The sequence below is a fragment of the Pseudochaenichthys georgianus genome, chromosome 15 (assembly GCF_902827115.2).
Source record: "Pseudochaenichthys georgianus chromosome 15, fPseGeo1.2, whole genome shotgun sequence".
Taxonomy (NCBI): domain Eukaryota; kingdom Metazoa; phylum Chordata; class Actinopteri; order Perciformes; family Channichthyidae; genus Pseudochaenichthys; species Pseudochaenichthys georgianus.
In genome coordinates this window covers 15,036,265-15,059,004 of record NC_047517.1, presented here as the reverse complement: position 1 = coordinate 15,059,004, position 22,740 = coordinate 15,036,265, and the positions used below count along the sequence as shown (strand labels likewise).

Sequence of the window (22,740 nt, the reverse complement as noted above, 5' to 3'; positions counted from 1 at the left end):
CTTAGCTTTTAAAGGGACATGTAAGCAATAACACACAACAAGGCACCACATAAAACTAAGCAGACCATACATTTCATAAGGCAAAGTGAAATGCTATTTCTTTACCTAATTTGTGTTGCTTGCTGTTTATTGTATCTAGACAACATGGAGTGTTTTGGCACTCACAGTCTACAGTACCATTACCATTAAATTTGCCACTGGCCAAAAGTGAAGCTGTAGTCAAAGTTTGTTTTACCCGTTAGATCTAAATCACCAAGTTCAAGTAGCTGGTAACACATGTATAAAGTCTTTCTAGTTTATATATTTTTACTTTAATTAGCGCTCACTTAATTATATAGCTTCCCTTTCATCTGATTGGCAATACATTCCCTCACATATTTTAGGTCAGAATAAAGCCAGCCGCAGTGTGAGAAGGCGCTACATGTGGGAGGCAGTGACAGAGGGCCATAGGTTATGAGAGGCAGGCAGTGAAAGGGTGAGTGACGCTGGTACAATCACATGCCTGCTGGGTTGGAAGCGGAGAGCAGACAGCCGGGGAGGAACTGAGAACCCTGCGAGCTGTGTAGGTGTAATCATGGCTCTATTGTAGCGAGCAGCTGGACCTCTGGAGCTGTGAGCAGCAGGGGGCCGAAGCCTGGGCGCTGCCCCTGCAAAAATCACCATGTCTTTAACATTTCTGACAAAATAAGAGCAGAGCATTGTGCTCAAAAGTCAGTCGGACATGGCCTTTAACAGGTAGAACAAAAGGTCAAGTTGACTTAACATAGCAGAAATGGCATTCCAAAGAATGAGTTTTTCCCGCTTTATTTTCAATAAATTAACTGAAAGATGCAGCAGAACTTTCCAGGATGTTTAAGTCTTCTGATAGCAGGGTGTAAGGATAGTATTTTAGACAGTGGATTAGTTAATCATTGGTCAGTTAATTAGTTGGTTGATTGATAAACTTCTTTCAGATCTAGTTATGTGGTGAGACATCATCTAAACAGCGTTTGTCAATTATTACATTGTAAGTGTATACCAAAAACTAGTGATTAGAAGACAATTTTTCAGCGGGCTTGTACTGCCCTTGGACAATGTCATTTTATATCACTGGTAGAAATGTGTGTTTTTCAGCTAGGCTACTTCAATAACTTTTTGCTGTGGGAACAGCAAAAACTGAGTGCAGAAAAGCTGAACGCAGGTGGAGAAAAACCAATCTCCAGGTTCACTTGGAAATATATAAAGAGAAACTCGGTTTCTATAATCAGGAAATAAAAAAGGCACGACAGTCTTTCTTCTCTGACATCATTACCAAAAATAAAAACAACTCACGTGCCTTGTTTGCTACCGTCAACAGACTAACAGACCCCCCAGTGTCGATAGCCTGAGAATTTCTATCCACCAGGGCCTGCAATGATTTTGCCTCCTTCTTCACTGACAAAATCATGCAAATTAGACAGGCAGTCAGTGCCTCTGCATCAGGTACAGCATTAGCAAATGTACTGTCCCTGTGTCCACCTAAAATCAATTCAGACACCATGTCATAATTCCGTCTGATAAATGCTAAAGACCTGGAAGACATTATCCAACATCTGAAATCCTCCTTCTGTAGCCTCGACATCATCCCGACAGGATTTTTCAAAACTGTTTTTCATTGCTTGGCCTCAGATATACTAGTAAACAAGTGTCTTCAATCAGGTGTATTTCCACAGGCCCTGAAAACTGCAATAATTAAACCGCTCCTAAAAAAGCATAACCTAGACAAAACCATAATGAATAATTACAGGCCACTATCAAACCTTCCCTTTTTAAGCAAATTGATTGAAAAAGCAGTTTTTCAACAGTTGAGTAATTTCATGTTTTTAACTGACGGTTTTGATGTGTTTCAGTCGGGCTTTCGACCGAACCACAGCACTGAGACTTCACTTGTAAAGGTCTTAAATTACATCCATTTGAACACAGACAGTGGCAGAATATCAGTGTTACTATTATTAGATCTCAGCGCTGCCTTTGATACTGTTGACCACAACATATTGTTAGACCATCTTGAAAACTGGGTGGGAGTTTCAGCAACAGCTCTAAACTGGTTTAGCTCCTACTTGAAGGACAGGACAAACTTTGTCTCAACAGGCAATTACAAATCAACCCTGGTAAATATGTCATACGGGGTTCCTCAAGGCTCCATCTTAGGACCTTTGCTTTTTAATATGTATATGCCAGTGTTAATTTCGTTAACGAAAACTATGACGAAAAATGTTCGTCAACGACCTTTTTTACATGACTAAGACGAGACGATGACGAGCTAAAAATAGATTCTTGATAACGAAAACTATGACGAAATGTAAATGTAGTTTTCGTTGACGAGACGAGACGAGACGAAGGTGTTAAGGGTGGACTATCGGACATTAAAAATGCAGGATATTATTTTCCTCCAATTGTCCGTCTTCTCTTTCAAAATGCATCCCTGTCACTGGTTGAATTATTTGGGATTCTGGGAATTTGCACACCTCACTCACCCCCGCCCACCCCAGCTTCACTGCAGCAGCACAGGTGGTGATGATATCCAAACAGTGAAGATGACGGATTCAGCGAAAGCGCTTTTAGTTTTTGGTCGCAAAAAAAGAATAGATATATGGACCAACTTTCTTTATAACTCGGTAGAAAATAAAACACACTGCACTGCAACTGCGGGAGAAGGAGAGACGCCATGTGGCTTCAAATTAGTTGGGAAGAATACGACTAACCTGAAGAGGCACTTGAAGGCGCACCATCCTGCTATTTATGCCACGGTAAGTTAGCTAACTGTAACGTTACATGATAAGTCGTAACTAACTCGTATGTGGTAACGCTAACTAAGCATATACATTTGCTAACGTTAAGTCTATGTTACTGGGCAGTCTGCATTTGCAAGTTGCCATTGCCAATGCAGACTGCTAGCTCGTCACTAGTTACTAGAGGCAAATGTACTAACTATCTATGTTAGCTTAGCCTTTCTTGCAAACACGTTTTCAGTTTCCGGTAGCAAATGAATGATTCTGTCAAGTTCCAGGCTAATGTTGGCTGGGCTTGCATTGCAATAACTATCTAGTCACTGCAATTATTGTGTGTTTTTTTAAGAGTACACGGAAATTTATTTGGAAAATACTTTCTTATCTCTAAGGCCAGGTAGGCATATATAATAGGCTAGTTGTATTGTATTATCACATAATTAGAATCTTCAAAATCTAAACTTGATATTATTGATATACTATATTTTAATGATAATACTATTACCAAAGGCATATTTTAAAGGGATTAGCCTACATTTAATTAATTGGAATTCATCTGTAGGCGTTGTAGTTCTGTATAGGGAGTAATTATGCAATCTTATTTTTCCTCACCTAGATCCCAGAGACGAGTACTCCAAAACAGCAACCTGGTGCAAAGAATAAACAGTCAACTATCCCAGCAGCGTTCTCTTCCGCAGGACCAAAATATAAAGCAGACTCGCTGGAACAAGGCACCAAAGAAAAGGTCATTGCCCAGTGGATTGGACGCACCGGTCTACCTGCCCGTACAGTTGAGGATGAGGATTTCATCCTTATGATAGAGACCTTCGATAAGAGGAGAAGTGCTTTCCTCAAACTGAATAGAGATCAGTAGGCTAAAAAGTTGTTAATGCTACTACGGATGTCTGTACTTTGTTACTTTATATGAGAGTGCACTACAGAGGTGGTTCCCTCTGATTGTTTATAAGGCCAAGTTTATTCAAGGTTTATCTTATTCTATAGGTATGTACTGTATGCACTTTCAACATTTTTATTTTATTTGTAGGTACAGAAACGTATAATGTTAAGGTGAGGGATAGTTTTATACAACAATTTATACTTTATAATTTATACAAGTTACTGCTTTGCACTGCATCTTGTGAGGGATGACCCTCTGTTCTGACAAGTTACTGACACACCATTGATAAATGTAGAGAGTCTACAATGGACTACAGTTTGAGTCACTGAGCTAACTCAAGTCTGTAATTTTCGTGATCCAAAACTTCAGGTGTCATGTCATTGTTCATCATTTATTGCTCTGTTTTGGGCATACGTGTCTTCACTTTTATTGGAGGTTTCGGAAAATAAATATAAGGCTAAAAAAATAATGTTTGGTTCTTGACTTGGAGTAAAGAACATTCCACTATGTTACCAGTACCACTTGTATCTATGTGTATGCACTATCCTTACCTTAGAGGATCAGCAAGGACAACACAACAGTATTGCACCAATGTGAGAGGCTAGAGATATCAAACTAACTAAGTAAAGGGTTAAGAGAGTGAAATGTTGCTTTACAAATTTCAACACTTGATACGGTCACCTTGATTCCAATTTCAGATACCTGTATTTGCCTAACTGAATTGGTTTAAAGAGAGAAAACATTTGACTTAAAGTTAACTAAAATGTAATTTTTCATCGACTAAAACTGGACTAAAACTAGACTAAAACGTTTTGAGTTTTCGTCGACTAAAACTAGACTAAAACGTTTTGAGTTTCGTCGACTAAAACTAGACTAAAACTATAAGGATAGAAATGACTAAAATGTGACTAAAACTAATAACCATTTTCGTCTAAAGACTAAGACTAACTCAAAAATAGCTGCCAAAATTAACACTGGTATATGCTACCTCTGGCTGAAATTATTAAAAAGAGCGATCTAAGTTATCACATCTATGCAGACGACACCCAGATTTATTTTTAATATTACACCCGGGAGACTATTCTCCGATTAGAACACTGAGCAAGTGCATTGAGCACATCACTGACTGAATGACTCAGAACTTTCTCCAATTAAACAACAAAAAACTGAGATCATTGTTTTGGAGCAAAGAAGGACCGATTAAAAGTAATCACAGAGCTTCAGTCGGCAGACTACAAAATAGCTCACAAAGCAAGAAATCTAGGTGTAGTGATGGACTCAGACCTGAATTTTAAGTCACATTACAACAGTATTATTAGGTCTGCATACTACCACCTGAAGAATATATTAAGGATTAAAAAACTAATGTCGCAACAGGATTTAGAAAAACTTGTCCATGCTTTTATTTTCAGTAGACTCGACTACTGCAATAGTGTATTCACAGGGCTCACTAAAAAATCTATCAGAAAGCTGTAGCTGATTCAGAACGCTGCTGCTCGAGTACTCACTGACACTAGAAAAGTGGATCACATCACTCCGGTTCTGAGATCATTACACTGGCTTCCAGTCTGCCAAATAATTGATTTTAAAATAACTGCTAGTTTTTAAATCACTAAATGGCTTAGGACCGAGGTATATAGACGACCTACTCCATCACTATGAAGCATCCAGGAGTCTCAGGTCTTCTGGGTCGGGTCTGCTCTATGTTCCGAGAATAACCACTAAACATGGAAAAGCAGCTTTTAGTTATTATGCCCCAACAATTTGGAACAAACTGCCTAAATCATGCACGTCCGCCGAAACACTTCCTATTTTTAAATCCCAACTAAAAATGCACCTATTTGCCGCGGCTTTTAATTGAGCTGCCCATACATACACTACAGTATGCTTTTTCAGTCATGTATTCTGTACCTGCTGTGTTTATTTATTTTATTTATTTCATTACCTTTGCTTATTATGCCTGTTTTTAAATGCCTTTTTAATAATGTATTTGTGCTGTATTTGTTCTTAAATGTCGTTTGCTTTTAATCTGTAAAGCACTTTGAATCGCCACGTGCTGAAAAGTGCTATATAAATAAAATTGCCTTGCCTTGCCTTACAAGGAGAACATTACGGTAAGCGGTGGTGGGAGTTTGTTATTGAGGTGGGTCAATACACTCATAAGGCACTCAAGTGATTAAACACGCACACTCAAGCTTGAACATTGAAACAACTAAAGACAAGTTTACATTTAGATACAAGTATGGTTCATTAATTTTCCATGTCTCTTGTTTCATTCATTGGTAAATAAACTAATTCTGTCACCGCCACAATCAATAAAACATTAAAGTATTCATCAGAAAGCAAGCTTTTGTATCAACAATCTGTGGACTGTCTGGTAAGAAAAATCAGATCGAATGTGACATTTTCCTGAGCACAAAATCAATAGCATCTTTGTTGTAATACATTTCATAGATTAGCAAATCCCAAACAAATTAAGTACTTGAGCATGGAGAGGGATGCTGTCATGGATGTGAAATATTACTCATTTTTGGGTAATTTTTTTGGGTGAAGAATGAACTTGAGTTTGAATGAATGAATATGATTGTCAAAAATGGAAATGGATGTATCCAATATGCACTTAGCAGATGACTAGGAGAATACTAACAGCTGTATTTATCCTCCATGCTAAAAAATCAAGCATTATGCATTAACTTTATAGCTGATGGAGACCAATCTACATGTCCTTAGAGAGAAGGGAAAGTGCAAAGTAAAAGGTGTTACTTTTGGACGATTTTAATGAGTAAAAGCTACATGCTAAGATGTTTATCATTTCCTCATAAACCCCTGATGTTTCACATTCAGGCTGATAATGACTCTTGTTTCTAAGAAAAATATGATTTAGTAATAACATTTTATTTTTCTATATTTAGCTGTCTCCTCTCACTTTGCTTTCACCCACAACTTAATTACTCCATTGCAAGCATTGTGTTTTGGTAATTTGCATAATGTTTTGAACAAATCATGCACTTATTTGGGGCTTTTAGCTTGTGGACCTGAAGAGCATAATTTACCTTCACACAGGCGTATGAGTGAATCTGGCTTCAGTTTCCCACCACTAAAGTGATGTATAAATGAATTGAATGGTTGTTGTTGGACAGAGTATCAACGAACACAATTGTGAATACTCCCTCAAGGACTCCCTAGAGGAGGGAGTTGAGGTTTAACCACTGGAATCCATTACCGTAAAGCTTCAGCCCTCAGAGGACTTCGGCCTGTCATCCCTCCAGGTCCCAGAGAAAACATGGGCCATGTAGTGTTGAGGTCTTGCCAGCCTTTGGCTCTCCAGGGCCCAGATGTCATATTGAACCAGGAATCTGGCGTACATGAACAACACTCTGTAGCTTCCTTCAATCCAGGCTGTAGAGACAGCAGTGCAAACACCACCATAGTATACAGCAGAGGCACAGTTAAGTGAATAGGGACTGCCTTTATTATACATGTCGCATGGCTGTTAGTGGCATGCCTTCACTTTCATACACTCTTATCCATGCTCTTGCTGCCTTCACTCACTGTCTTCCTTTTTCTCAGTCTTCTGGTCTGTGTTTTTTTTTTTTATCTTAATTTTTTGACAGTCTTGTAACTCCTAAGTTAGTTAAAACTAATACATCACGTATACAGTAAATACAATACATAATATCAGGCCATTTATTACTTTGTAGAACCATCATTGGCAGCAATTTCCTCTTCTGCATTGGTCTTCCTAGGTATACCTATTTATAATGCAATTTTCCCTTGCAAATCCATCAAGATCCATCAATTAGGACATTGGAGTGCTCAGTGGGCTTTTGTTGTCTCCTACTGTTTTCATTTGGGTTCACTCTAGGGGCCTCCAAAGAGCATTTAAATATCTAGTGGTGTCTTCACTCTGTGACTCCATATACTGAAACGGCATTTTGGTTGACTGCATTCTGGAGTAAGTCTTTAAGGATCAAACTCCGCCCCTAAGAAGAATCCATCCCCCAAGCAAGTAGTAAAGCACCAGAATTAAGGGGGCATGATGTGGAACTTGGCATTCAGGCAAACAAGTTACATATTTTGTAACATGTTTTTTCATTAACGTACAGTATATTGCATCATTCTTGAGTGTAAGTGTAAGTAATGGCAGAATTTGAATGAATAAGGTTCATAACACAACAAGGGGGCTGATTAGACTCCAGTAAACACAGTTTGCTCTCGCTTTAAATCTCTGTCTCTATAGCTTTCTCTATGTACTCTACAATACATCTCACTGCTTCTTCTCCTTCTATACTGTAAGTAGTAGCTCTCAGAGGTAGAAGAGGGCGATTCCTGCAGAGCACTTCAGATAAGACACAGTGGGGAACTCTTCATCCCTCTCCAACGGTCTCACCACTTAATATTCTGCTTCCCATAGGAAATAGCCGCCATGTATTCAAAAGCTACAAAGCCCAATCAAAGTGTATATAGGAAAATGAGCCATGGCTAAATAATTGACCTCTGCACGTGTGAAAAAGAAGAGGAAGTGACACATTCAGTGCTTCAGTGCTACACTCTAAAAACAAATGCCTTGGCTCAACAAAGAAAATCAACGCAACAGTTTGCATCAATGTTTATTGAGTTAAGACAACTTCTAATGAAATTGTCTTAAAGCAACAAAGTTATTTGAGTTAGGGGAGAAGGCTTTTCCTCTACAATCAGAGGTGTTTTTAATTACCACTTACTTAATAATTGGGAGCATAAACACAAGTTTTGAAGTTGATTATTCAAAAGATTAAGTTGTTCCGACTAGTTTTACCACATGATTTAAAAGGAATTTTAAGTTGTCTGTACTTAATTACTCTCATTCGGGATACAAGTTTTTAAGTTGATTACTCCAAAAATTAAGTTGTTCCAATTTGTTTTACCGTATGATTTAAAAGGAATTTTAAGTTGTATGTACTTAATTACCATCATTGTGAACACACGTTTTTTAAGTTGCTAGGTTTTTTTTCTTAGCTTTTGCATGTTTTTGCCTTTAAAGAAAGACTTTAATTGATTCCACAACAAAAATATTAGGCAATTCACTTTTTATTTTGAACTGCAGTTGTTATTTCAACACATGATGTTTCAATCAGGAGATGTATACACACCCAGTCTTCCCTGAAAGAACTTGCGCTGAGCTTCATTTAAATCTTGAAAAAAAGATGAATAACACATTAGCCATATTACCATGGGAAATGGGGACACAGCAAATACATGCTGCCATCACAACAAAGTTAGAGGTCTTTGCATATTTAAAACCAGTGCCAAATATGTAAAATCTGTAAAGTTTTTGTAAAACTACATAAAACAAACTCTCAATGGCCACCAACCTGCAGATCCCACACATACATTTGACAAAAGATGTAACAAAGATGTTTACACTGCCGACAGTCATTATTTTAAACAGTATGAACACATTTAACGCAGAATGCTCATTCATTTGTTTCCCTCGACCACGATGGTTGCCATCGTATGGTCAGATCCTGGGTGGACCGGTCACTGATGAAGGCGATATGCATGTCCTTTTGAAGCACATTAAATAATAGGTTAGCGCATAAGAGATAATGAATTAGCCAGGTAATTGCATACTTTTTAAACTGTCACTCTTAGCTAATTCAGAGCCATTATTACCAGCTGCTAAAGCAACGCTGGTATTGTTTTCACCTATTGAGTCTGTGTGTGTCGTCATGGCAATGTGGTCCCTGAAGACACACAGAGGTGCTTTTGAGTACTTTGCCTAGTGTTTAAATGCATGTGGACAGATTAGTAGATACGTTTTAGTGTACCTTCTCATCTTTTAGCAGGTTCCATACAATATGTGAACTGGTTAAGAAGAGCAGAAGCCACTTTTCAAATGTAACACAATCCTTTTTCCCATGCCATTGCTGTCAACACCTATCCATGCTGAAACGTTGCTAAGATATTATTGATTGGGGTGTGGCCAAAAGTTGCAATATGCTTCAAAATGTAACTCACAGAGAGCAGTGCTTTTGTCCTGTGTTTTTACACTGTGCCCATGGATTTTATTTTATTTCAAGATGTTTATATACGCCGCTAAACTCCTTGAAAAGGTCCTCTTCCTTTTCTCCAAGGTACACGACAAGGCAGCGGATGGCTATAGTTCTCTGCGTACTTTCAATTGCATTGTGCTATTTTTGAAAAGGAAAAAAAGAGAAATTACCTAAATGAATATATTCTGAATGGGTGACTGCCAACCATTTGCTTTCAATGACAAGCGATATCACTATAGTAACCAAGTATTTTTACTCTCACAGCAGCCTCTACTACTTTGTATCCTCTCACAGAACTATTCACAGTTCAAAGGCTGCTTATTTTGGTCAAACAGCCAATTTGCCTATCCAGTGCAACTACAAGGCTATCTACTGTATTTGAATGACAGAAGATGATACTCACCTTAAAATGTCCGTTGTATATTTCTATGTGTCTTAACTGTTGGAACTTGTCCAGGCCTGTTAAGTGGGAGTGGACTTGAAATCCTTAACTCAAGGTGTAGAACAATTAAGTTATCAAGCCAATTGCATTACTTACTACAACTTGAATTTAGCTTTAAGTCAATTAACGCAGAAATCAGAGTTCAAATTACACACAATATTAAGTTGATGTAATTACCAACATTATTACGTCAACACAACTTATAAATTAATGTTTGCAACTTAAAATGTTTATCTAAATCAATTAACTCACATTTTTATCTTGCAACCATGCATTTAATTAAGTGGAGGTGAAAGGTCGCCTGAATTCCGTTTTAGAGTGTAGCATGCAGTGTTTATCCAGTTTAGCGGCCCCTGGTCCTAGCCAAGCCCTGCTGGATATTGTTTATTGTGTAACTCATTTATGGAGAAGTAATCGGACAGTCTTATAGGATAATAAAAAATGGGGATTCATCGCCTTGCATTTTGCACCCAGTCACCCACATTGACTTGTAATCTGCATCACACTGGTCCAATCAATGGCCTCATGGCGAGGCTATTGAGATCCAATGGAAATTACAAAAGGCCAAGCAGAAGACTGTCTATGACTATGTTGATAGTTATTGCTCTCTCATTACCAGAAGGCCTGCAGTGTGCTCTCTGTGGTGGTGGATTGCTGAAATGCATAGAAATTCTCCGTAAGCACTTCATGACCTCACTGTTTAAATAGGTTGCTTTATGGCTTTTCTCCTAGTATTGAAATGCACCGCTTATCTAAACAGAGCATTTTGACCTTCAAAGCCTTTCAGGGGAATAAAGGGAAAACAAGATAAACATAAATAAGGTGAACGGGTAATGGTTATGTTGTGATTCTGCAGACATCAGAGCATCCAGAGTCTAATAGAAGTAGAAATATGATCTACACACACACACGCGCACACACACACACACATCTCTGAAGTACCACAACTGGCACACTGACACAGCCTTGGTCATCTGAGCAAAGCTTTGAACTGTTGTTGCACAAACTGCCTTTGAACACCTCAGCACTGTCAAATCCGGTAGATCAAAACTGGTGTGTGTGAGTGTTTACTTATTCCAGTGTGTAACCATTTTTTGTATTTAACCTTGTGGCATTTGACAGTGGGAGGTGTTAATGAGTCATTGTTTCCCAGGCTGCTGTGTAGCGAGATAGAACCCGGCATGCTTTAGGGGAGGGAAAATATATGTCATATCACACACTTTCTCCACACACTTCCAGATCACATCCTACACACACAGACACAAACCTAATGCTAAACTATCTAACTCCCTCCATGACATCAAAGCAAAGTTGATAAAGCAGACACCCATGCCAGACACGTACAGATGTGTACTTACACAAACAAGCCCAAACAGGAATATTTAATAGATTTAATTTATTCAGAGTAAGATCTTGTGTATTTTTCTCCATATAATGTGTAGCTGTGCACCAGTGTCAAGCTGCAGGCTTTGGGGTAGCTTTCACAGGTGTTTTCAGTTCTCTCGTGAGCAGACAACTTAACAAGCTCAATACAAATATCAGAGGAATGCAGCTTAGATGTTTAAACCAAATGCAGTTCTCATTCATAACACTCCGTTCGATGTCTCACTATGGGATGTGCCTCATCGCGGAGCAAACAGAAGCATCAATCTCATTACGCCAATCCTGATTGGCTGGTGATCTTGACGTCAGCGTCAGGGAATTCACCCCCTATAAGTAGCCTGCGCCACGACGCATGCGTCATTCAAACACCTCTTCTCGCTTCAGAGCACATCTCTATAGTAGCCGGGCAAGCTTAACGGTCCACAGACTGAACCCAAGACAAGACACAAGTGAGCGGCGAGCTGGTCCTCGCCGCTCACTTGTGTCCGCCTCTTAACAGGCTGGACGTTCTGCTCCCAGTGTGACTCAAGCAGTGCTGGGCACCTTCTTGAGTCAGAGCTCTACCTTTTAAGTTCTGGTTGGTTTGGTGATTTTCGAGATAAGCTCGTCTGACAATACGGGAGCTACAATTTCCCATAGTGAGACATCGAACGGAGTGTTATGAATGAGAACTATAGGTTACTTACGTAACCCCAGTCTCAGAGTAACATGAAGTGAGATGTCTCACCAGACGGCCCTCCTTGCTATGGTGAAGCGAGAAGAGGTGCTTATTTTGAATGACGCATGCGTCGTGGCACAAGCTACTTATAGGGGGTGAATTCCCCTGACGCTGACGTCAAGATCACCAGCCAATCAGGATTGGCGTAATGAGATTGATGCTTCTGTTTGCTCCGCGATGAGGCGCATCCCATAGTGAGACATCTCACTTCATGTTACTCTGAGAACTGGGGTAAGTAAGTAACCTATAGTTATTATTGTGGATTAGTAATGTAGCTATGCAACTACCGGTAAGGTTTGCTTTAGCTGCACCTTTTGTCATTCCTGGTTCTCATATCAGTAAGACAAAGCTTCCTACCTTCTTGTCTTCTGTCCCATCTCTATAGACCCCTTTTCTGTTATTAAACTTGATGACAGATTTTTGTGCTAAGCAGGAAGAGAAATTCTGAAAAAATATCAACACCTTTTTACTCGCTAGTTGAGCTGACCTGTTTCTTAACAAAGTCTAAAGGACAAGCACATTTTTTTACAGTGAGTGTATACAGGCAATCATTCTCAAGGACCACCAGTGTCGTAAGACAAGGCAAGTTTATTTATATAGCACCTTTCAACACAAGGCAATTCAAAGTGCTTTACACAAATGAAAGACTTTAAGAGCATTAAGAAATAGTGCAGTGGAAACACGTTAAAGTGAATTTGCCAACCACTACACACTGACACAGTAGTCAGACACACCTGAAACAGGAAAACCAAGCATGTCAAGAAAGACAAGGTGAGATGTATACATCTTTGTATATCCTGCAGAAAGTTTCTGTTCCAGTACCAGTATTGGCAAAAAAACATCTCTAAAAGCATCAATTCTGACTAGCAAATTTGATTATTTTAATCCAAAAATAGTGTATTCTCAGAATTGACCTGTGCCACAACTGGTGTTCTGGTGCCATGTTGAGAAATGGAGCCCTTTGATATCTGTTTCTCTCTTTGGCATCTGTTGCTCTCCTCGACTTCCCCTGCAGCTACACCACTTGATCTCTCTCCTCTTTCTGTCCCTCAATTCCCATGTGGCCATCTTGCTTAATCTGGTTAGACAGACCAGTTTCCAGCACTGCTCATGCATGTGTAGAGACCAATGGGAGGATGTTAGGGGAGGGAAATCGAGCGAGAAGAATGGCAGAGGCAGGGCAACCAAGGCAGTGAATGTGCAGCAGCTGTAATATAAAGTCATGCAGACAGAGGCAGTTGGCCTTAATTTGCTGTTAAATTGAGGTGATGAACCCCTGCCCTTCAGAGTGCAGGGGGTTAAAAGATCTAAACACACACATGAAACAAATCCCTTGAAACTTACGTCCACAGGCACTGTCAGCAAATGGACATACTAAACCAAAAATTCAAACAAACACAGATTTATACTCAATAGTAAAAGTTTGCATGCACACATACACATGCAAACGCACCCTCCTGACACCTGTGCAGACAGACTGTGGGGTCAACTGCTCTCTTGCTGTGTGTCACTTCATCTTTGGCTCAGGGCCCAGCTCCATTCAGCACCATGGCCTCCCTATGTGGTCACGCTCTTCCCCCCAGTAAACAAGGTAACACACTCTGAACTGTGTGTGGGCGCAGGTGAGTGTGTAAGAGTCTCTTTCTCACGCAATATTACTTTTTAATTCATAGCACAGCCTCTACTGGAAAATTGGCTCCATAAATTACCCTGAATATCAATCCCTGCTCCAACATATGACACCATGTACTACATGTGCTAATTGGGTGAGATTGTGAGAACAGGAGCCTCGTGCGAGTGTTTCTTTCCAGTTATACAGCTAGAATAGAAAAAAAAAGAAAAAAATGTCTTCTATCTGTAGGCATTTCTATTTCTTATTAATTGTGTGTGTGTGGCTGCTTTGAGATAAAATTCCAATTAATAAGAATGTTCCTCAAACTTACCGACAAGCTTCTCTACCTGGGGACTGTTTCTTTATATGGCCTCCTGATTTTCCCACCGGGTTTCCACACTGACTATGACCAAGACAGACCGTACTCTGACATGGCATGACATTTCTTGACTTTTTTTTCTTGCTTTTAGACATCCAAAGCAATTTTGGGAGGTAAACAGAGAGGCAACGCTTATATTTTCAGAAAACAAGGTTGGAGAAATATCTTTTTGACAGTTGAATATCCCACACCATCGAAGGTGCACTATTGTGAGAGTAAAATCTGTTTTATCGGAGGCAGTCACAATGCAACAAACGTTATGTCTAACTGAGATGCCATATCCTGTGTGGCCAAATTAAACTCTGCTGCCTGCTGGCTATGGTCACATCTGAAACCGTCTCCATGCACGAAAGGCAATGAGAAAAGTTCAGTTCAAAATGAAAATGTTGTCATTATTTTTTTGACACCCATACAGTGGCATTCAAGGTTCCAGTTAGGTTTGTTGGAACCCCACACATCAATATAACACCATGGCCTCACCTCAGCCTTCTTTGAACCCTTTGAACAGAAATCTTAATGTGACAGACTTTTCAGAGCTGCACATTTCCTTTTTATTCTCCAAAAGATCTTGCAGCATGGTCAAAGGGTTTTTGTAGCTCTGATGCTGCGGCTGCACATCGCCCAGCTTGAGACTGTAGTCCTACAAATCTCACTTAATGTGTAGGTGTGAGCGATTGACTGCATTTTCATTTTGTGGGAAACTGTTCCTTTGAGTGAGAGGTATAGAACTTCAGAGGCAGTTTGATTCAACTGTGTTATATCTTCACTTTTTTGTCCATTTGGAATAAGAACATACTTTTTTCTCTCTACAATTTGCCATTTGGAGCATTGAATTGCCAATGGCCATAACACATTACAAGTGGTTGGAACAGCAAAGTAAATCACTGCTTTTATTTATCCAGAAAGATGGCCTTTCTATTTGCGGACTTGATTCAAGCACATTGCGGCAGGGGAAGGATTTGAACATTACTGTGAAAACTGAGACATTGTGATCCTTAAATGATGACTTAATTAAGTCCTGATGGATGGCTATGTAGTAAGGCTTTTGTGTAAACCACACAAAGGTCATCATTTGACACCCTGAACATGTTGGCAGTAAAGATATTCCATTAGAGTGTAAATCCAGTCATGTATTTCGATATTGTCCATCATGCTGCTTGTCAGTATACTAATACTGTGTTGACTGTGTGTTTCAGAACACACATGTGGGCAGATCAGTGTTCATGGTGAACGCCACAGATCCAGACCAGGGCACAGGAGGCAGCGTTCTCTTCTCCTTTCAGCCCCCTTCTCCCTTCTTCTCCATCGACGGGGCCCGGGGCACCGTCACCGTCACCAAGCCCCTGGACTACGAGACCACCTCAGCATACCAGCTCACTGTCAACGCCACGGTGAGCATACACATACAAGACAATCCCTGTCCACTTTTGACACATCCTGAATACTCTTCTGTTTTCTCAGGATCAAGACAAAGCCAGACCCCTGTCCCGGCTGGCCAACTTAGCCATCACCATCACTGATGTCCAGGACATGGACCCCATTTTCACTAACCTGCCCTACAGCACCAACATAGAGGAGGACGTGCCTCTGGTCAGTATTACAATCCCAACTAACTCCACAGCTTTTATTCTATCCGTGCAGCTTTTATGTGAATCTATCCGTTTCTTCCTCTCCCATCCTTCTCTATTGCCAACATATTCCACTTATGTTTGACCTCATTGCTCATCCCAAGCTCCTCCTGTCCCATGTTCATACTCCTCTTTGATTATTCAGGAGGTGTTTGGAGCGGGTGCAAGAGAAACGTGGTTAAAAATCGAGGCCTGAGTTATTATCGGGGCTGGATGTCTCACCTCACACACACCCAAATCCTGCCCCTACATACAGCACTGCGGGTGTTGGAGTCTGTAATTACTGCGGGAGATTTACAGTTCTGCTTCAGGGATGTGAGGCCTCCAGCAAAGGTCACTGGGGGCTATAGGATTTATCTCCCCATGCTGCCTCATGCTCATACTGCTGCATGTGTGTGAAGCATGAAGTTGTTGCATTGGAGGAAGTACTAAGCAGGGGAGTCTTGCCGTGACCCTACCTGTGTCTTTATTGCAAGTAGAGGTTTGTAATGTCTGTTTTCCCTGTAAACCATTATGTTCAGTCCCCTGACTCAGCCCTCTAAACTCTGTTCCCAGGTGGCTAATGGTCCGGCTATTGATGTTTCCACTCGTAGAGAGGGAATTACACACAGGGGCATAATGCTGTCCATCCTTATTTCTGTTCTCTCTGTCTCTATCAGTTTTATTTTTGCCTCTCACTAAAGTCTCTCCCCTGACTAGCCCCCCACCCTCAGCACCACCCCCTCTCCACCGAATACCCCTCTTCCCCGGCCTGCACGCACTGTAGTAGAAATGTCAAGTGCGACATTTGCATGCATATTAACGGGGCGTGACTGTGTCGACGCCCGGTGTCTCCCCGATTCTCTGATTCATCAACTGTCACCAGGAAGGTCACAACAGGAGGAAGAGGAGGGGGAGGAGGGGGATCTGTAAGTGGGGGTAGAATGTGAGGGAGATGTTTGGGGGTAATGAAATTAGGAAAAAGTTATATGGCGTACTAAAGAAGAGAAAGTTAAAAGGAGCAGTGTTACGTCAGAACACAAAGTTGACATTGGTGAGTGGATTCCAGATTTGTCACATTAGTTGAGCAGCGCTAAGCCTCAGTAAGACTGCCCGGGAGTCTTGTAGCTCTTGCCTCTAACGGAGCGTCCACACAGCAGCGTGCGTTGACGCTTGGCGGTGGGCGTGTCTGAAGCTTGGGGATTTTTTGAGAGCAACGCGACCAACAACCAATCACATGAATCTCCCGCCCCCGACATACAAAGCAATAGCAATGTTAAAACGAAGCAAACTGGATATAAAATCCCCAAACAGGCGAAAACCTACCAGTTTCACCCACTGTCTCTGCCACCTGCCTCCATGCCTCGCTCCTCCGGTTTGTATCCCGGTAAATGAACAGAGACCGATCATACAGCACCGGGTGATTCACTACCACTATAATGCATTTTCCCTCCATTTTTTGGAATATGAGGAAATTACCTGCGTAGTCTCTCCCAGCATACACACGGTTTGATTGGCTAGCGCTTGTACTGGCAGATTTGCATAAACGGGATTTCATTGGCTGACGCTTCTGCTGAGGTGCCAAAAGTTGAACATTGCTCAACTTTTGAAGCGAGCAACGCCAGCAACGCTCCACGTCGCTTCCCAAAATGCAGTTTGGCTAAAAGTGACGTCAACCCATTCAAAGTGAATGGGCAGAAGCGTTGGAAGCTTCAACGCACGCCGCTGTGTGGACGGGCCGTAACAGTAGGGGGCACTGTTTAATCCTATTACTGAAAAATGTAAGTACTTGATCACGGTAGGAGTGCAACCAAAATCTGTTACAGAGCCCTCTGACCCTACAACAGATTAACGGGGAAGACGCACCATTACAGGCCAACACTGCCACTTTTACACACAAACACACACACACACACGCACACTCTTTCAATGCACTCATGTGCTATTCTAATGGGCATGTGTCATTTCCATTAGGCAGTGTTTGGCGGTGATAAGCCGAGGGCGTACATGACAGAGCGAGTGTCAACTGTTCTCAAGGCCCATGACATTTACACGTAAAGGGATATCAAACTTGCATCCCTGTCATAGGTCATTTCTCAAAGGTGTGAGTGCACACACTCTCTCTCTCACACACACACACACACACATACAAACCCCTTTTTTCCTGCCTCTCAGTTGCTGTTTGTTTCTCCGTGTCTGTCTTTCTCTTTTTGTCCAGCCAATCAACCCGTCATCCCTGGAAAACTTTGACAAAGGAGTAGAAGATTTTTTTATTTTCCTATTTTTTCAGATGAAATCATAGGGCAGGATTTTCAGCTGTTAGAGCTGTGAATCCATGCTGCTTGGACTGACGTTTAAGCTCCTTCTAGGAAAAAACACAATTTGGCTGTCAAATCAATGAGTAGAAAGAACGAAAAGGAGAATGCGTTGGGGGGGGGGGGGGGGGGGGGGGGGGGGGTAATGCACTGTATAGCTAGAAATGAAAGGATGAAGAGGGGGAGACGATGGTTGGCTCGACTTTGGGGAGGTGTGTGTGTGTGTGTGTGTGTGTGTGTGTGTGTGTGTGTGTGTGTGTGTGTGTGTGTGTGTGTGTGTGTGTGTGTGTGTGTGTGTGTGTGTGTGTGTGTGTGTGTGTGTGTGTGTGTGTGGTGTGTGTGTGTGTGTGTGTGTGTGTGTGTGTGTGTGTGTGTGTGTGTGTGTGTGTGTGTGTGTGTGTGTGTGTGTATACGTTTGCAGGAGGGGGGATTGCACATTTGATGGTTGATTGAACATATTGAACATATATACTCATTACTTGAGCATCACTTATTCTTGTGTGTGTGTGTGTGTGTGTGTGTGTGTGTGTGTGTGTGTGTGTGTGTGTGTGTGTGTGTGTGTGTGTGTGTGTGTGTGTGTGTGTGTGTGTGCGTGCGTGCGTGCGTGCGTGCGTGCGTGCGTGCGTGCGTGCGTGCGTGCGTGCGTGCGTGCGTGCGTGCGCGCGCGCGTGTGTTCACTCTCACACCAACACATCCTCACTCCCAGGTCGGCCTATGTTGACGTTATGCCAAGTCCCCTGTATCGGCTTTTTCCAACGCAAGGGGGGGGGGGGGCCCTTAGTGTACATTTTCAACTTTCCGGGATGTCCATAGGCTTCCTTGCTCCCTAAACGTAGGCCCTATGTTGTAGACGACTTGAGATCGCGAGCGAATGCTACCCGCAGATCCATTCTCACAGCATTTATCAACCTTTTTCTTGCTCAATATCAAGCCACACTTATTGTTTTTACTTCTTTATTTTAATTGAATAATGTAGGACTTTTGTTGCCGTCAGTTATGGGGAGAGTAGGGGCTCAGAATACTGAACTCGTTTTTTCCTTCTAATTTTGTATTCTTTTCTAAACCACACACTGTTATTTACTCAACAATAACACATAATTATCCTTGTGTTTATTTCTTTGTTTGATTAATAAACACAAGTTGAAGTCCGTCAGGACCGAGGGTCAGAGCAGCTCATAGTAGCCTAGTTGCTTTAGAGAATTTTACACCCGGAAGTAAGTATTCTCTCCGCTTCGCTTGACAAACCCCGTGATAGTCCTCAAGCTCTGTGATTGGATGTTTGAGTGTGTTGCCAGGCAACGCAATAATTTAAAAACTCTTCAACCACAACCCTAATTATATTTGAAAACATTTTAGAAGGCCTCACGAAATACTTTAATGTAAATTAAAATGTAAATGTGAAGTGATGTATGTAATGTGGTGATTGACATTATTCACCCACGGATCTATGGGTTGGGATATTGTTCCGCACGGACATTTTAGTTAACCGGACTTCCTGTTGATGTGAAATACGAAAATTTTTTTTAAAAATAATACTTTATTCCGAGTTTGCTTGTTTTCTCTTAGGAGGTCATCACATAACGGCATTGTAATACACGGTTCGGCTGCATTAAATATTACATATCTGCCGTAGTTCGCTATGTATTGAGCCCTGATGAGAAGACTTCTAGACAAACAGGAAAAACTGCCACCGAAACTGAATATGTGACGTGGATCATAAATATCTCAGCAATTAAACAAAATCTTCAATTTCTCTTCACAATATAAGTCTCCTTGCAGTATCAATACTAATTTGGCTAACTTTTATATTTGATCCAATCGGTATATTGGTATATTTACACAGTGGCGTTTCTATATATACAAAAGTGGTGGGGCACAAAAAACTTAGATGTCTATAAGCTTCTGCAGTGAGGTTCATGGCTGGTGAGGCACTGGCACTGACTGTTCAGGTTTACAAATATTATATTTTGACCTAAATCAAAATATAATATTATTTTCAAAAGCTTTTTTTGTCTGATGCTTTGATTAATTTTAAACAGACAGTTCAACAGAAGGATACCCAAAAACTGTAATTTTATCATTTAAATATTGAATTGTTCTCTTAGACCGACTGGAAAACTGGGTGGGACTTTCGGAAACAGTTCTAAATTGGTTTGAATCCTACTTAAAGGACAGAAACAACTTTGTTTCTATAGGTAAATACACATCTGAGTTGACAAATATGACATGTGGGGTTCCTCAAGGCTCCATCTTGGGGCCTTTTCTCTTTAACATCTACATGCTACCACTGGCTCAGATAATGAAGAACAACAAAATAAGTTACCATAGCTATGCAGATGACACACAAATGTACGTAACAATTTCACCAGGAGACTATGCTCCAATTCAAACACTGAGTAAGTGCATTGAACAAATCAATGACTGAATGTGTCAGAACTTTCTCCAATTAAACAAAGATAAAACTGAGGTAATGGTTTTTGGAGCCAAGTCAGAACGTATACAAGTTAGCGCTGAGCTTCAGCCTGCAATGTTCAAAACAACAGATAAAGCCAGAAATCTAGGTGTTGTCATGGAATCTGACCTGAGTTTCAACAGTCACATTAAAACAGTTACTAAATCAGCCTACTATCACCTAAAGAATATATCTAGGATTAAAAGACTAATGTCACAGCAGGATTTGGAAAAACTTGTCCATGCCTTTATCTTCAGTAGACTCGACTACTGCAATGGTGTTTTCACAGGTCTCACTAAAAAATCTATTAGAAAGCTGCAGCTGATTCAGAACGCCGCTGCTCGAGTCCTCACTAACACTAACGGCCCGTCCACACAGCGGCGTGCGTTGACGCTTCCCCATTCACTTTGAATGGGGTGACGTCACTTTTAGCCGAAATGCATCGTGGGAAGCGACGTGGAGCGTAGCTGGCGTGGCTCGCTGCAAAAGTTGAGCAATGTTCAGCCAATCGAATCATATGCCAGTACAAGCTCTAGCCAATCAAACCGCTGCTTGTGTGTCAGGGGCGGGAGATTCATGTGATTGGTTGTTGGTCGAGTTTCAGACACGCCCGCCGGCAAGCGTCAGCGCACGCCGCTGTGTGGACGGGCCGTAAGAAAGTGGATCACATCACTCCATATTGCTGCTGGTTTATAAAGCACTGAATGGTTTAGGCCCAAAATACATTACTGACCTCCTGCTAAATTATGAACCATCCAGATCTCTCAGGTCTTCAGGGACTGGTCAGCTTTCTGTCCCCAGAGTCAGAACTAAACATGGTAAAGCAGCGTTCAGTTATTATGCTCCAAATATCTGGAACAAACTCCCAGAAACCTGCAGGTCCGCTGCAACTCTTACAACTTTTAAATCCAGGCTGAAGACTTTTCTTTTTGTCGCTGCTTTTAATTGAACTATTCATATCTTAAACTGCAGTGTAACTTTTATCCATGTATTTTTTCTTTTAATGTTTATTTTATTAGCTTTTCTTTTTTAATGCTTAATGTCTTTCATTTTTTGTAAAGCACTTTGAATTGCCTTGTGTTGAAAAGTGCTATATAAATAAACTTGCCTTGCCTTGCCTTGCCTTGCCTTGCCTTGCCTTGCCTTGCCTTGCCTTGCCTTGCCTTGCCTTGCCTTGCCTTGCCTTAGTAAGATCCCATTTTCAATAAAATTGCAGTCTTACCTTGACTTGAAGATTAAGTCCATTTGCCTATCCTTCTGGACAAAATCTCTATTACTTTTTTGTAAAAGTCCTCCTTATCTTCTTGTAGTTTCAAAAGTCGAAAAGTATAAAAGTAGGGTAGACATGTGGATATTATCTGGCTGAAACAAAACGTGCATTTATCTAACAGGTTTGTTTCCCACAGATCTTATTTGGAGCTATTTTCTAAAATCCTATGGAGAAATCTCATTGCTTTTTTGTCGAGGGAAGCCATGCGCAGCTTACTTCCTGGTTTTAGGACGCGTCTCTTGTCTGCTCTTCACACACCACACTTTTCGCAGCACACATACTTACAGCCAATCAGCTCTGAATTATGTGAGATGATGTATGGTGGGGATGTCAGCTCTATGCCCCTATGGTCATTATTTTTTTCCACACACATTAAATAGGAAAATACTCTGAGCATGCGCAGTGTAGTTTTTACAGTCACCGTTCACTTAGAGTAGACAGAGAGAGGGAGGGGCAGGATCGGGTTTTGTCCCACATGGCTCTAAACAGCTCAATAGGCACACACTGTAGACACTAATTAGAAGAACACAGACTAAAACAGCAATGTACAGACGAATCAGATGATTAAACATGATCTTAAAATATATTTTATATTTTTTGTAATTTATTTTTTGCATTTTTTTGTAATCATTATTTTTAATACTTTCTGCTGACACTAGGTGGGGCTGTGCCCCACCTACCCCTAATGACCAGTCGCCAGGGACACCTGGTGGTTAAAGCACGTTATTGAAATGTTTTATTTTTTATTATTAGATATTAATAGGAGACACAGACAGACAAACTAATAAGGCTTTATTCAAACATTAAAGAATACTTTAGGTTAAGGTCTTATTATGAATAATAAACAAGCTTTTGGGGTATGAATATTAAGCCTGACAAAGTACT

The 22,740-nt window shown here is 40.9% G+C and overlaps 1 protein-coding gene across 1 annotated transcript in view; it reads left to right on the top strand.

Annotated features, from left to right (window-relative positions):
• Nucleotides 1-22,740, top strand: part of cdh23 (cadherin-related 23) — a 243,773-nt gene that overhangs the window by 84,194 nt on the left and 136,839 nt on the right. The window contains exons 7-8 of the mRNA XM_034100803.1: nt 15,408-15,602; nt 15,673-15,801. Coding sequence (XP_033956694.1) covers nt 15,408-15,602; nt 15,673-15,801 — 324 coding nt within the window. The remainder of the gene's footprint in view (nt 1-15,407; nt 15,603-15,672; nt 15,802-22,740) is intronic.